Below are 16332 nucleotides of genomic sequence, written 5' to 3'. Positions count from 1 at the left end.
TCTCTCTCTCTCTCTCTCTCTCTCTCTCTCTCTCTCTCTCTCTCTCTCTCTCTCACTCTCTCGCCCCCCCCCCCCCTCCACCTTAGGGCTTCCCACTCAAGTTTTCAATTCTGAAAGCCTCACTTTCTCTAAGAAAAACAACTGCAAAAAGTTATTTTCAAGTTCTTCAGTTAACAGTAAGAGCTTTTCAATTAGGCAATAGGGGCATAAATCATTTAGGTTTTCTAGTATTCAGATACTTTTTCCTTCCTCAGAAGCATGTTTTACACATGTGGCCTGACCTCATTTTCTCTGCTGTCCCGCTCACTTCTTGGCATACAACTTTTCACCCCAGCATACACACAGAATGTAGCCTGTGTTCACTAAGTGCTCACCCATGGTTTTAACATGGTCCCTGAGTTTGCCCCAAAGCTATGTTTCATTTCGGTGCCATGCTCACATACCGTATTAAAGCTGCTTTGGGAGGGAGCCATTAGAGAACAATCTCCTCCATGATATGCCCTCAGGAGCTCCCAAAAAGGTTTTTTTTTTTTCCTGGTGGGGTGTGGATTTCTTTTAAAATGGATTTTATGCGTCTTTCCTTCTCTCTCTCCCTTCTCCACTCCCTTCTTTCACTTCCCCACCCATCCTACTTTTTCAAATGAGGACAGTGGGAAATTTGGTGCTTCATTTTTTGTACTCTATTTTTAATGTCCTAGCATCAAAACTACATAAGAACAAACTAAAAGCAACCCAAGCTAGAATTAAGCAGGATTTTATTGAAAGGCAAAACAAGTGCCATCTGGGTAACCAGACTCCTTACACCTGTGCTCCCAATCACTATGCCAATCATGTGCCCATTTCTCAGTTCTGAAGGAAGGAAATTGGGGAAGAAGGCTAACCAATTATCAATTATTTGGTAATAAGTTAATTCCATTAGTAAAAGAATCAAAAGGACTAGAAGTGAAATTAGATTAGACCTTAAAAAATAAAAAACAAAAGCAAAAAAATACCCCTAAATCTGAACTGCTATTGTAACAATGAGTGAACATAACTTGACAAGTACATGGACCACAGACTTTGATTTGATCTTAGAGGTCATCTAACTTCCTCTTTTTACTGATGAAGAAACTGAGGACCTGAGAGATTAAAAGAGGTGCCCAAGATAGCAGAGAAAGGATTTAAACAGAGGTCTTCTAAATATTTCCACGTGGAAGCAAAGTTATTATGGCAAGACTTTATTTTTTATCTTCCATCTTGGAGTCAATACTGTGTATTGGCTCCAAGGCAGAAGAGTGGTAAGGGTAGGCAATGGGGGTCGAGTGACTTGCCCAGGGTCACACAGCTAAGAAGATTTGAACCCAGGACCTCCCATCTCTGGGTCTGGCTGTCAATCCACTGAGCCACCCAGCTGCCCCGAAAGACTTTGTTAACTTGAGACATGGGGGATTCTTTTGTAAGAAATCCTTGAATTGTATCTAAAATGATTTGCTAAAGCTGCCAAAAACAAATGCATCTCTTAGTGGAGCCCAGAGCCCAGGCCACTCTGCTAATAAGTACATTCATCCCAACAGGCTTTTATGTGTCAAAACATGACATGAAACTGGGGAAAATTCCAAGCATGAGGCAGGTGACTCACTCCAACATGAACCTCTCCTTCATGGAAGTAGTTAGTCCCCATTAGAAGTATAAGGATCAAACTGCTAGGAAAAATTTGGAATGATATGATTTCTATTCTAGTTCCACTTTACATTTTAGCTGAAGATAAAAAACATCAACATGCTCTACTGACTGCTTTTTTAGACAGTTCTTTCTGACCTCTGAGCTGTATGTAATTCAGGCATAAACCATTAAGTGATACCTTTTTCCCCCCCAAGATCCAGATTGTTTTTATATTTTAGAGTAGCTAAAGTGTAACGCTCTGGTACTTGTTCACATATTTACTTTTGCTTCATTAACCATCTGAAAGTCAACAGAGTGCTAAGTGCTATAAAGAAAGAAAAGGGTGCATTCTCTAGTGAGATAACCACCAAGAAGGCAGGCAGGCAGGCACTGTATGCTGTGAATATTAGCCGGGGGTCTAGGGGGTTAGTATGTCATGAGATTGGGCATAGAGATGAAAGAGATCAGAAAGGGAGGAGTAGGGAAAGGTATTAGGTCTCTGCATTTAAAATAAAAACTTTGTGCTGTTTTTATTGTTATTCAATCATTTTTCAGTTGTATCTTTATAACCTCATTTGAGATTTTCTTGGCAAAGAAACTAGAATGGCTTGCCATTTCCTTCTCCAGCTCATTTGATAGATGAGGATACTGAGGCGAACAGGGTAAAGAGACTTGCCCAGGGTCACACTGCTAAGTTTCAAAGCCAGCACTTTATCAACTTTACCACCTAGTTGCACTTGTATCTTTATAATATATTAATAATAATTTGTAAATAATGGTATTTAAATTAGGTGTAACCAACCTGGGAGTAATTTAAAAATTACCTTTCATCTTGATGGAAAACTCTCCTAGAAGCTGTTCCAGCTCTGCCTCGATTGTGCACATATTCTGTGAAGGAAAATATAACATCTGCATCAGACCAAACTTCCTTAAAAACAAAACAGAACAAAAAAAACCCCTTGTGCTTCTCCTTTTTATTTTTTAAAAATGGATTGAGAGACAGGCCTAGAGACAGGAGCTTCTGGGTTCAAATCTGGCCTCAGACACTTTCTAGTTGTGTGACCCTGGGCATATCACTTAACCCCCATTGCCTAGCCTTTACTGTTCTTCAACTTTAGAACCAATACAGTGTTGATTCCAAGACAGAAGGTAAGGGTTATTTTTTAAAAAGAGAGAACGAGCTGATGACTGTGAAAATGGTAGAGCTATGTAGGCAAGAGCTAGAAACTGGTCAAATGAACCATCAAATCACATTTATGTTGAGTCCATAAAATGAGTTTCTGCTCTACAATTGAGGCACATGATGCAAGGATTATTATCTCCATTTTGTAAGTGAGGACATCGAGACTCAGAGAGACATACCTAATCAGCGTTGGAGCTGGGATTCAACCTAAGGTCTCGTGACTCTGCCAAGTCTAGTATTCTTTCCATTTCCTGTATTGCCTCAACAGAATAACAATATACTTTATGTATGGTTGTATAGCTATAGAATTCAGGGACAATGCAGTTGAATACAAAAAATGTCAAGGAGAACAAAGCTGTCTGTTTGGTTCAGCAAGGCAATGGCATCAGCGAAACCAAGTGACATGACCTCACGGTGTGTGGACACTTTTATCTACTCTGTCTGACCTTACTCTTACTCATGAATGGCAACCGTACTAGAATATTGGTCTTAAGTGTTAAAAGAGTTATTTTTCATCCTAGGAGAAAGATGAAAAGGAATGGAAAAATGCTTCCAAGTTAGACAGTCCTGAGGCTATAAACTCCACCTGCTTCATTCATTTATTCATTCAATAAACAATTAATGAGTGCCTACTGTGTACAATGCTCTGCCACTAAGAGGAATACAAAGAATTTTCTTCAAAGCCTTCAAAGAGTTTTATCTTGCAAGGGAGAAAAGATATATGCAGTACACCAAGAGATAGAATGTGATCATGGAAGAATGGTACAAAGTATAATAGTTAAAATGGAGAATGAGATCATTCATGATCGCCCTTGAACATATGAAATATAAAAACTAACAACCAAACAAGCCCAATACTCACCTTCAAAACAAATTCCCACAGATAGCCAAAAAAGGGCAATAGAAGAGAAGTGCTTATTTAACTCTGGGGGTGGGTGAGGTTGCAGGGGGAGGATGGGGCAAGGTAGCCACTTGTTTGGTGCTTATTTCTTGGAATGACTAGTTAATGACTGAATGGACTATTTACCTCTGAGAAAAGATATATGCAGTACACCAAGAGATAGAATGTGATCATGGAAGAATGGTACAAAGTATAATAGTTAAAATGGAGAGTGAGATCATTCATGATTGCCCTTGAACATATGAAATATGAAAACTAATAACCAAACAAGCTCAATACTCACCTTCAAAACAAATTCCCACAGATAGCCAAAAAAAGTGGGACAGAAGAGAAGAGCTTATTCAGCTCTGGGGATGAGTGGGATTACAGGGGGAGGAAGGGTCAAAGTAACCACTTGCATGGTGCTTGTTTCTTGGAATGACTATTTATTTGGTGGCTGAATAGACTAGCATGTACCTCCGTATATTCCTTGTAGCTCCTGTTAATTTCAGATAAACTCTCTTTGGCGGCTTTGCTGGCTGGGGAGGTGGCAAATGCTTGCTTCATTTTGCTAGCACCATCTTGGAGTCGTCTTTGGATACAATAAGCTTCATAGAGTTCATCCACCTGGTCACGATAAAAACATTTAAGCCTTCAGATATAGGTAGTTGATTGTCTTCCTTGGGGAGAGAAATTACAATACTTCAAGTTTTGACACTAGCAACAACTTTTTCACTTCTGAAGGACACCATTAGTTGAATACTTTCTCCCTTAAGTTTAATAAAGTTTAAGTTTTTTCCTTTAAAAGCAAACTTCTGGTTTTCCAATGAAAAGAAAAGTAATTACTTGTTACAATATTTCTTGTTTTTTGTCTTTTTATTCACCCTCCTATACGGGGTGACAATTCTACTTAACTCAGGTTAAAGCAAATTTTAGAATGACATATATAATCTTTTTGTTAAAATGATGCTACCAATTTTAAAGATAGACTCTCTAACCTTTAATTTAATTCATGTCAATAAAGAAAAATCAATTTTCCCTACTAATAGATTTTAAAATCATTTGGTTGGGTAATTAAAACTGTAGAGTGGATCTTTGCAAATTATTGCAATAGTTATGTTTCTGTGCATTGATTTATAAAAATATGTATGTATATTTAAAAGTACAAAATAGAATTGAAAAGTAATGAAGCCAAAAAATTCTTCTCTGATACCCAAGGACCCATTACTTCTTAGTTACAACCTTAGAATGTGATTTACCAATTTAAATCCTTAAGACTGTATTTTTAAAAATTATTATATATATTTGTTAGTTTTTGGAAACTCTAAAGATAATAATGATTTGATTTTTAAACCCTTCCTCCCCAATACAAATATAGAATTGATTCTGTTCCTATTGTCAAAAGATACATAGAAAGTTTTAGGAACTAGCTTCAACACATTCTTCCCCCCTTGTTGTAGCAGCTCACAACAAAGATGAAACAGGAGGAGAGTCAAAAATGGAGCAAATCTCGATTTCTGGTTGTTATTTTTTATGTGGGGAAGAAGCAATGGTGAAAAATAACCAGTTAAGGGGTAGGAAGGAAGATAATTTTCAGATAATGCCCTGTTGCATAGTCATTAAAACATGGGGCAAATATGGAGAGAGTTAGCAGACAGATTTCATGAGATGGAAAAATTAATATAAAGAACATCAGTCTGGCCAAAAATTGGAAAATGAGGGGATGCCCTTTGATTGAGGAATGGCTGAACAAATTGTGGTATCTGTTGGTGATGGAATACTAATGTGCTCAAAGGAATAATGAACTGGAGGAATTCCATGTGAACTGGAAAGACCTCCAGGAATTGATGCAGAGCGAAAGGAGTAGAACCAGGAGAACCTTATACAGACAGATACACTGTGGTAAAATCAAATGTAATGGACTTCTTTACTAGAAGTAACACAATGATCCAAGACATCTCTGAGGTACTTATCAGAAAGAATGCTATCCACATCCTGAGAAAGAACTATGGGAGTAGAAACACAGAAGAAAAACAACTGCTTGAACACACAGGTTGATGGGGATATGATTGGGGATGTAGATGCTAAACCATCACTCTAATGCAAATATCAATAATATGGAAACAGGTCTTGATCAATGACACAGGTAAAACCCAGTGGAATTGCACATTGGCTATGGGAGGGGGTTGGGGGAAGGGAGGGAAAGAACATGAATTATGCAACCATGGAAAAATTTTCTTAATCAATTAAATAAAATTTTTTAAAAACGAGGTAAAAAAAAATAAAGAACACCATCACTCATAGCTGTTATTCTGAATCTTCCTTCCTCCTTCCCCATTGCCTCCTCTGGGCCTTGATTTCTTGTCTGTTTAAAAGTCACTTATGCAAGGAATTCCCATGTACCCAATTCATGAAAACCTGTATTGATCAGTAATTTAAGAACTGGAAGTCAGAGGAAAAATGATAGGAACTTCAATTACCTTACTAATGTGAAACTCCAGTCGTCTTATGTATCTTTCGATTGTTTTGATTTGCTAGATTATAAAAAAAAAGAAGTTTGAAAAAAATAATCTTTTGAAACTTAATTTAGATGAATACAGATACATTCCTTCATTGAAATGGCTATTAATCAATAAAATATGGCACTGAATATTTCTTAATCCCTCCCAAATCTGCTCTTACATATAGGCTTGTTGGGTGATGTTGACTTAAATAAGAATAGATATTTTAATGAATTTTAACTTACTTAAATTTCTTCTATTCCTCTCTCTGAACACATAGAGCAGATAATAAAAGTTGTGTTCATGATAATTCTGAGATGAAATTGTTTATTCCTAGGGTATGTGCTAGTTGCTTTTCTGTGTACTTTTTTTAAAAAAGCAAGCACTCTTTTCCAATAAAAAAATTAAGAAATTCAAAGTACTTAGAAAATGAAATGGTTTATCAATAAGTGAAAGACTATTGAGGTATTTTAGGAATAAGACCCAAGGTCTAAAGCACATTCTGATGCTGAGATTCTGGCAAAACTGCCAAAATGAGATTCAATTCTTGGTTAGTTTTGTAAATAAAAGATTATATCAAGAAAGCCAAGAACAATCAGTTTTTCAGATGTCCTAAGGGATTAACACAAGTCCTAAGGGATTTACCCTTGTCCAAGCCAATGAACAGTCAAATAAATGAGAAGAAGGATTTGTTACTTACCTTGTCTAAGTCATATAGAACACCCTAAAATGAAGAAAGGAACAGAAGAATTACACTATTTCTTCTCTCAAATTGCTATTGACAGTGCTGGAGAAAGCTAGCTTGCATTTTTAACCTATGGATCTTTGGTAACAATTGGCCCCATCTAGTGCTCTTTCTGCTATATAAAACAGAACAAAATAAAAACCCCAAACCTGTGAGGGTCTTCCAAGAACCATTTGGACTTATTGAGTTTTGGTGACAAGGCTTTCAAATATCTTAAAAATCAATCTTTTTATTATTCCATTTACATTTACTCTGAAGAGAGTAGGTGGCTGGTATTATTCTTCATATCTTAGAGAGAAATTGAGACACAGAGAAATCAAATTCTATCCCAGGGTGCCTATCTGGTATATTCTGAAGATCAGTGGAATCAATTCCTTGCAATCACAATACTGTTCTTTCAACTATACTCAGAACCGTACCCAATCATCACTAATCTTATAAGTAGTATTTTTCATGTTCTATACACTGCAAATTGACTACAAATCAACATCCGAATAAATAGTAATTTATTACTCAAAGTAGTCACTTTGAGAGGCTAGAGATGCTCATTCTCCAAAATGCACCAGAGGCTCAAAAACAATTTCAAAATTTCTCTTTTGGAATTGCTTCAGAGCTAGAGAAGACTAATTGGGAGACATATTTTTGTGGAAATGGCCAAAGTGAGAATTTATCTTGCTTGTCTAAATATTTATAACAGGGGTTTTGTTTTTCTTGCTTTCTCAAGGCAGGGAGGGGGTAGTGGGAGAGAAAGAAGGTGGCTCTTCAAAAAGAAAAAAAATACTTCAGATTCAGTTCATCAGTCACATAAGTTTCATTAGAATATAAAATTGTTGAGGACAGCAGATGTGTCTTTACCTTGCGACATGTATGAAGTCCTTCGTAAATACTTGCTAAAGAAAATTGGTTTCATTACATTCACGTCCCTTTTCTTAAACCTAAATTAGTATTATATATTAATCATATCCCATTCTTCACCACACTTGGCCCTGAACTGTTTTTGACTTGTTTCAAAAAGGGAATCCACTCTCAAAAGATTCATCTACTGAAGAGATCATTGAAACATCATTGAAATTTTTGCTACCATGAAGGTGATCAAAAAAAATATTCTACAAGCTTTTGGCTACTGGAACCAACAGCAGTCACTATAGTTAGACTACTTAAAGTGTATGGTAGAAGGGAAAGAGCATTGGTTCTGAAGTCAGAGGACTGGAGTCCAAAAACACTGATGTTCTTATCCATGTGACCTAGAGCAAACCAGTTAACCTCCTTGGACCTCATATTGCCATCCATCAAATGAGAGAGTTGTAGTCGATGACCTCAATATCTATGGTCCTATGATCATCCTTGGGAGGGTGGGACAGAGTGCATATATGAGAGAGACAAGTAGAGGAGCACTGCCAGGAGGAAAATCTATGTAGCATAAAACCTGGGAATCCAACTTGGAGTCCAAAGCATAGAGAAGGTAGAAAAGGATTATAGGTATGAAGCACTTTAACTAGTCCAGAGATTTTTAATCATTTTTGGTTTCAGAGACTCCTTTGTCAGACTGATGAAGTCTATGGTCTCCTTCCCAGAATTCCAAAAGGAACTGAATTATATTGCAATACAGTTACTGAAATATAAAAATAAAAGAAATAAAATATAAATATGAAATAATATTTATAGTTAACATATGTTTATTATATATAATAGATTTAATAAAATAAAAATGAAAGATTAAATTAAGACAGTCCAAAATAAAAAACCTTTGGTTAAGAAGTCCTGATGGGACCTTAATGCATCATTTTATAGTTGAGCAAATTGAAAGAAATGAAAGGATTTGCCCAAGATCACAAAGCTCAAACTCAGGTTTACTATCTCTATACTCAATGCACTTTCAGATTATAGAACTAACAAAGGCAGTAAAAAGTTATTAATCTCTTTGCTTCCTATCTTTACACTTATGTTGCTCACATTGACCTACTAACCTCAGTTGAGATTACAGATTCAGTCTAAAGGCAATTACGGTGAAAAAGCACTGAGCATTATTACTCAGGCCAGACTGGGCCATTTTTGCTTTTAGACTCTCAAAAACATGAAAGTACTCAATTTAGGTAACAGTGAGCAATGGCTATTCTCCAAATCATCCAATCATAAATAACACAATTGCTGTCTTCCCTTCCTGAATCCTTTTTTTTCCTTCCTCCCTCTCTCATCCACACTAATAATAGCAGCATTTATGAGATCAGAGATTAGGATGTGACTTTTGAAGCCATCATATCCAACACTCATTTTATAAAAAAGGAAACTGAGGCACAGGAACTATTTGCCCAGGATCACATAGCCTATAAGTATTTGAGGCAATACTAGAATCCAAGTTCTTTTGATCTATTCCTAGTGCCCCTTTCTCCTACATCATGTTGCATTTCAAAGTCACAGGGAAACTGGTGATTATTTTTTGGGAGAGATGGGCATTCAGTGTATGATCAAAATGTCCAAAGAATTCCTAAACTTTTGTGATACTCTGCATTTGTGCTTCTCCCCAATGGGTTCCCAATCTATAGTTGCTCTTTCTATTGCTGTGTCTCTGACACCTTCCTCTATCGTGGTATTTCCTTCATCAAGGAAAGAGTAATAGTGTTTTGAATTCCATTAGCCTGTCCTGTCAACATACTAGAGGAACACAAGAATGTATACATAAAACAGCCCACCTCCCTGTGTTGTTTCTCCTTTCCTTTGAGCTCTGGATTTTCATTCAACCTAACCTCTTTGGAAACAATTACAACAGCCAATAGACAGCATGTTGACGTCTTTAAAACGCGTAAAGATGGGAGATAGCAATTTACAACTCAGACCTGTTTTTCTTAATAGCTTTCTTCCCCACCCCTACCTTCCACTGCAATTTTAAGTACCTGGAAGATTAGTCTCTGTCTCTGTCGTTGAAACCAACAGATTGTTAATGTATTAATGACAAGATCGTACATACCAGGCGAGAGTTTCTTCTCATGTCTTTTAGCTGAGCAGTCAACTTGTCCAACTCTGTCTGATGGAACTCCAGATACTCACTACAAAGATAAGGTCAGAAAGACAATTGTGAACTCTGCATTATGTCAAAAGAAATCTGGCTACGACTACTGACCTCTTCTAATTCCCCTTGAAGGAAGATTATGTAGAGAAGCCTTGTTTTGTGGAAGGGATAGTGTAGATACCTACAGTTTCTTTTCATTGTTTTATTACAAATGTTGGAGCACTAATGCTTGGTGCATTTAGTATCATGTGAGTGGGGAGGTAAATCCAATATGGCAGAATGGCAGGAAGAAGTATGGTGAGCTCTTTTATCACCAACTCCTTTAAACAGATATAGAAAATACACAGGGCCTGGAAATGAGAGGTCATGGGTTCAAATGTGACCTCAGACACATCCTAGCTATGTGACCCTGGGCAAGTCACTTAACTCCCCATTGCCCAGCCCTTGCCACTCTTCTGCTTTGGAATTGAAATAAGGATCCTTCCTAGATGGATGAGAGATGATAAAACCCACCTAGGAACCTCCTCAGAGTCAGTAAAGCACAAAACCCATAGGCTATACATTCCTACAGAATAATACCTAATAATGGTTTTAAAAAAAGAAAAGAAAAACACCAAAACAAATTTTTATTAGGGAATCCAAAGTCATCTTTCTAGCTCAGGTTGGCATAGGGAGACAGACAGGCTGCAGAGCTTCACAATGAGTATTAACTAAATAATTAAGTAACCAGCACAATGAGAATCTGTGCCTCAGGGCAAGAAGAGGTCCCAGATCTGGCAGAGAGCAGCTTAAACATGTGCAAAGTACAGAAATAGGGTGCAAACTGGTGGCTCTGTTGCTCACTACCAGTTCAGGGTCGCAAATCCAGGGCTAACTGAGAAAAGAGCATGTAATGAGGGATAGCATTCCAGAGTGACAAATGGTTTCAGGCCTTGAGCAGTGTGCTAAGTACGGGGCAAATTCCAAAACCAGGAGCAGCTTAGGGGCAGGGTAGGGTTTCAGTTCTAGCTTCTGGTCCAGTCTGAAGCATGCAGTAGAATAACCAGGGCAGGAATCTCGACCAAAGGGGAACTTGAAGTTCTGTCCAGCTGGCTAACAGTGCCTGAGCCTAAGAAAATACCAGTGAGGATAAGCCCACAAACTTGTTCAGATCTAAACCCAAGTCAAGAACTTGCAGGGCACACACCAGAGGGTCAGCGGTCAGACTTTGCCCAGGCTCTGAATACTTTGGAGGTACTAAAAGATTGCTGTGTGACCCTGGGCAAGTCACTTAATCCCCATTGCTGAGACTAGTCTTTACCACTCTTCTGCTCTGGAACCAATATATATAGTATTGATTCTAAGATAGAAGGTAAGGGTTAAAAACAAACAAAAAAAAAACAAATATAGGAGTCAAGAGAAACATAAAAGTAAACATAAAAAATAATAAAGAATTAAACAAGGGTAAACTATTTATATTCTAATATATTTGTCTGCCCCTTGTCCCCACCCCCCACAATCCTGTCATCCACAGGCAGAGGGAATCTAGAGAACTTAGGAATGGTTCTGTTTTGATAATTTTGAAAGAAGATTAGAAAGGGAGGGAAATTGAGATTTAGTAGGTGGGGGGAAAAAGGAAGAAAGATAGGGAAAATTATTTCATAAAATTGGAATATGCAAGTAGAAGACTAGACAAACAAAAAAGGAAAGGAGGAAGCAGCTGACGCTTGAATCTCATTCTCATCTGAACTGGTCAAAGGAAAAAAAATTTCACTCAACAGGAAAATAGGATATTAAAGGGAGAAGGGAGAAAAAGGGAATAAGAGGGGGAATAGGTTAAGGGAAGGACTAGTCCCAACAAAATAAACTCTAAGGATGTAAACAAATATCTATAACAATTCTTTTGGTGGTAGCAAAGAATTGAAAACTGTGGGGAATGCCCATCAATTGAGGAAGGCAAATAAGTTATCCACTACAAATGGATAGAATATATTATTCTAAAAGAAATGATAACAGTGATGATTTCAGAGAAACCTGACTAGACTTGTATGAAGAGACATGGAGTAAAGTGAAAAGAATCAGGAGAACAATTTGTACCATAACACCATCATAACAATGAATAATTTTAAAAGACTTAAAAACTCTGATGAAAGCTACGATCAAACATTATTCTAAAAGAACAATAATAAATGCTGCCTGCCTCATGACAAAGAGGCAATAGACTAAATACCTAGAATGAAGAACATTTTTTACATGACCAATATGGAAATTTGGTTTGCATGACTATATATTAGCTAAAAGGTTTTTGTTCTTTTTAAAATTATTATTATTGAGTTGGAGGGCATGGAAGGAGAAGAAAAATAAATACTTGATAACTGAAAAAATTATTTTTAAAAATTAAAATTTTAGAAAAAGGAAAATATTATGTGGGTAGTAAGAAAGGATGACACCAAAGTGGTTGAAATGCCAGGAAGTAGGCAGAGTTGTAAGAAAAAACCTAGGTGATATATAAAAATTCAGCTTTAAGGTCAATCAATAACCAATCAACAAAAACTCATTAACTACCTACTAAATGCCAGGTGATGTGCTTAGCACTGCGGATATTAAAAGAGCAAAAGATAATTCCTGCTATCAAGGAGTTTACAATCTAAAGGGAGAGACAATATATGAACAAATATACACAAGTTAAGCTAAGGAGAGGATAAAAAGAAAATATTTAATGGAGGGAAGGCACTAGAATTAAGGAGAGTTGCAGAAGGCTTCTTTTAAAAGGTGGTATTTTAGTTGGGAAGCCAGAGAGGTCAGTAGCTGAAGTGGAGAAGGAAGAATATTCCAAGTATGAGGGACAGTGAGAGAAAATGCCTTGGAGCTGAGAAATGGAGTGTCTTGTAACAGATAGCCAAGAGGCCAGTGTTATTGAATCAGAGATTATGTATCTGGAGGTAACATGTAAGAAAACTGGAATCTGGGATTTAAATCCAACTCTTCTGATTCAAAATCTAGCAAGCTTTCCACTATACCTCGCTATCTCAGACTTATGAATTAAAAACATACCATGAAAGCCCCACCTATGTTAAATCTTCAGGAATGGTGTGGAACATTTCTCTGATTTCTTTTGGTCCTGTGCAGGATCTAGGACCCACTAGACATTGAGAACATCTCATAAAACCAGCAAATTAGCTGTTTGCATAGGCACAGCTAGAGTTTGAATTTTGAATAAAGAAAGGAAGGGAAAAGAGAAGGGAAGAAGGAAGAGTGAAAGAAGGAAAGAAAAAGGAGCCAAGGAAGGAGACAGATGAGAAAGATAGATCCTATTTTAAGCAAACAAGCCACTCAGTTCATAGAGCTTACTTACTCAAGTCCATTCTTTAGGAACCGGTAGACCTCTTCCACCCTTTTAGGCTGAGGCTCTTTAGGAGGGCCATTGGTTTTGTATCCTAAATTGTGCATCTTCTTCAGTTTGGCCTGAGGCTTCTTGAGTGCTGAAGTATTTTCAATGAAGGAATTACACCTACAAAATGGAAAAAAAAAAGTCAAAACTGTTCAACACGAAGCATTTATGAGGAAAAAACTCTGCCCAAAAGGTGATTTGGGGTTTTAGCATCTCTTGTTTAGACTCCAGGGTAGTACAAACTTCCCTTTTTATGTTGACAGATTTGAATTATCCTGCCTTAGCCTCACAGTATTTAATTTGTTACTCACTGAAATATTTTTTGGTAAATGCTAACTAGCTAACATTCAAAGGTTGGCTCCAGTTAGGTGATACACTCCAAAGAAAAATCATGTGTGCCCAACGGGAACCACGAAAGAGAAAAGCACAAAGGCCCTGAGATAAGTAGAAAGAATAGATAGGCTCTTGGTCAAGTCTATAAAATTAGATATGTTTCAGAGTACCAGGGGCGAGCTCCATCGCTTGTGGAATTAGTGTCCCCATGCTAGAGTCATGAGTTTCCCAGCTACCTCACATTAGAGTAAAGTAAATACACACACAGCCCCCACAATGACAACTTTCCCATGTTGCAGTTTTATGGAGTGGGAGGAATGCAAAATTCTTCTGAGCTCACTGGGACACAAGATGCTTCAATGTAACACTAGGAGTAGATGTTTCTTCATAGCAGTTGCTGAGTCAAACAGATCTAGCCATCAGTGTCAAGAGGACCACTTCAACAAAAATCAGCTGTGTGACTGTGACAAAGTTACTGGGCCTCCTATCATGAGGAATAGGTGACAAGACAGGTCTAAGCCACCTAGCAGGAATGATCATACTCTACCAGCAAGTCATAACTACCCTCTACCACCTTCTGTGATCCTGTGTTTTCGTGATCACAGCCCTAGCAACGTAAGGCAAGTTTTACAAACTGTACAGCATTAGGTCAATGGGGGTGAGTACGCTATCAGAGGGTTCAGATGGGATTTTTGGAGGGCTTAGTGGGGTTTAGTGGAGATATAGATCCTGGACTTGGGAGTCTGAGAGCTTTGGTTTAACTCCCAGCCCTAACATTTGCTACCTGTGGGACAATGAGCAAGTCGGCCTCTTTGTTTCTTAATTTTTTCATTGTATTAGACAAGAAGATCCCTTCCAGCCCCACATCTCTGACCTTATGATCCCACATTTTTGGAAAAGACCCAAGGCAGGTTCTATGGTATTTTGCTTATTTGTTTATTTTTTATAATGAACCAAAAAAAAAAAGTCTTATCTCAGAACAGACTCTGAATCCATGCAAGATCAGTTTTAAATTAGGTTATCTCTCCAAGGAACTAGAGACTCACTCCCATTCCCTCAAGTCCCCCTAGTGTGTCCTGAAGATGACATCTGTTCTCCCAGAGCTAGTCTGCCAGGGGTATAGTCTTAATCTTTAGCACAGTGTAATAACACATCATTCATCGTCTCTGAATTCTGTATGCCCACTGGGAAAATGTATTGCATCTGCAGACAGTTTCCAAAGTAAAAATCATCTGTATATACTGCTAATTTACCCTAAACCTTCAGAAATATCTCCTTTGTTGAAGGAATCCAAATTAAATAAAATTAAATTAAAAAAATTAAAAAACAGAGTTTGGCTTACATTGTTGGCCAGAAAGGCAGTGCCCTTTACTCAAAAGGAGAAAGCAAAAACCCAGGGTTCACTTTCTTTCTCAAGTTGCAAGCATCACCAAGAGAACTATATGGTACTTGCCTGGATCGCCTTTCTTGAAGACCACTGAAACCAGCAAAGGACTGGCTTCTAATAATCCCATTGGGACCTCCAGGGGAGAATGACTGAGATCCTACCAACATGATTTCTGGGAGTCTGGTTGATATTCCTGGTAAAATAGAGAGTAGGTTAGTGGTAAACAAACAAAAAAAAGGTATAAAAGTTTATCAATACTAAAATAAGGTAACAATGCCAATAAGATGATATGAGTCACCATTAGATGTTTATTAGATTCCTTTTTCCCATATTACAAAGACCTATTTAAACCAAATATTCAGGTTTCAGGTGAATGAAAAAAACTATTAATACTGATTTACAAAGGCATAAATCTAAATATCTCAAAACCAATCATTTCAAGTTTCCTTCAGTGATTACTTTTCATCACACTAAACTTTGTGTTCTACAGAATTAAGACTTTTGAAATATATGCATCTAATTCCAGTTAGGATAAACAAAAACAAAGCCAGATTTATAGTTAAATTCAGATAGAAAAAGAGAAATATAAAATTTTAAATTGGAATCTATGTTATAAAATTCAGGTGAAAAGCATTCTTTTTCTTTATTTTAAAAGAGATAAAACTAACCTCAAACTCCATGTTCTAAAATTTCCAAGTAAGTTTTACAAGAGATCCAGACAGAGGGAACAGAAAGACAGTAATTGTGGGCGGGTGGATGGGAAGGGAAGGGAGTGTTCTCACAAAAAAGGTAATAATCTCAGTAGTGATAAGAACAGGAGAAGAAAAGGAAGGAGGGAAGGGAACAGCTATTTCAAAGTTCCTTGCTTTTCTTCAGTAAATAATCACTACCTCTAGGTATAAGATTCATGGTCAGATTAACCCCGATCAATCTTTTCAACTGCAGAACTATAGCCTGGCAATACAACAGTAGATAAACTCTTTTTCCCAACTCCTAGCCCCAGATTTATCCATGAAGATATAATTTCACCTATACTATTATCTCTGCTGGTCACCTCATCCAGAAATGGTGACTGGTGAGTGATAGATATATTTACAAAGGTAGGCTAGCTGTTACCTAGATAAAGGCTTGAAAATGGGTAGCCCAGTTTGTGGAGCAGGTAGGTAGCAAAATAGATAGAGAGCCTGGAGTTAGGAAGATGCTTTCTGAGTTCAAATCTGGCCTCTGACACTTACTAGCTGTGTGACCCTGGCCAAGTCACTTAAAGTTTATTTGCCTCAGTTTC

The 16332-nt window shown here is 37.4% G+C and overlaps 1 protein-coding gene across 1 annotated transcript in view; it reads right to left on the bottom strand.

Annotated features, from left to right (window-relative positions):
- Window positions 1-15235, bottom strand: part of RIPOR2 (RHO family interacting cell polarization regulator 2) — a 62505-nt gene extending 47270 nt beyond the window's left edge. The window contains exons 1-8 of the mRNA XM_044683513.1: window positions 15114-15235; window positions 13292-13447; window positions 9916-9994; window positions 6906-6929; window positions 6185-6238; window positions 4182-4331; window positions 2466-2529; window positions 803-849 (exon numbers count right to left, since the gene is read on the bottom strand). Coding sequence (XP_044539448.1) covers window positions 803-849; window positions 2466-2529; window positions 4182-4331; window positions 6185-6238; window positions 6906-6929; window positions 9916-9994; window positions 13292-13447; window positions 15114-15214 — 675 coding nt within the window. The 5' untranslated portion in view covers window positions 15215-15235. The remainder of the gene's footprint in view (window positions 1-802; window positions 850-2465; window positions 2530-4181; window positions 4332-6184; window positions 6239-6905; window positions 6930-9915; window positions 9995-13291; window positions 13448-15113) is intronic.
- Between the last annotated feature and the right edge of the window lie 1097 nt (window positions 15236-16332).

The sequence above is a fragment of the Gracilinanus agilis genome, chromosome 1 (assembly GCF_016433145.1).
Source record: "Gracilinanus agilis isolate LMUSP501 chromosome 1, AgileGrace, whole genome shotgun sequence".
Classification (NCBI taxonomy): domain Eukaryota; kingdom Metazoa; phylum Chordata; class Mammalia; order Didelphimorphia; family Didelphidae; genus Gracilinanus; species Gracilinanus agilis.
Note: the sequence above shows the minus strand (reverse complement) of the source record. Positions and strands in the feature narration are given on the sequence as shown.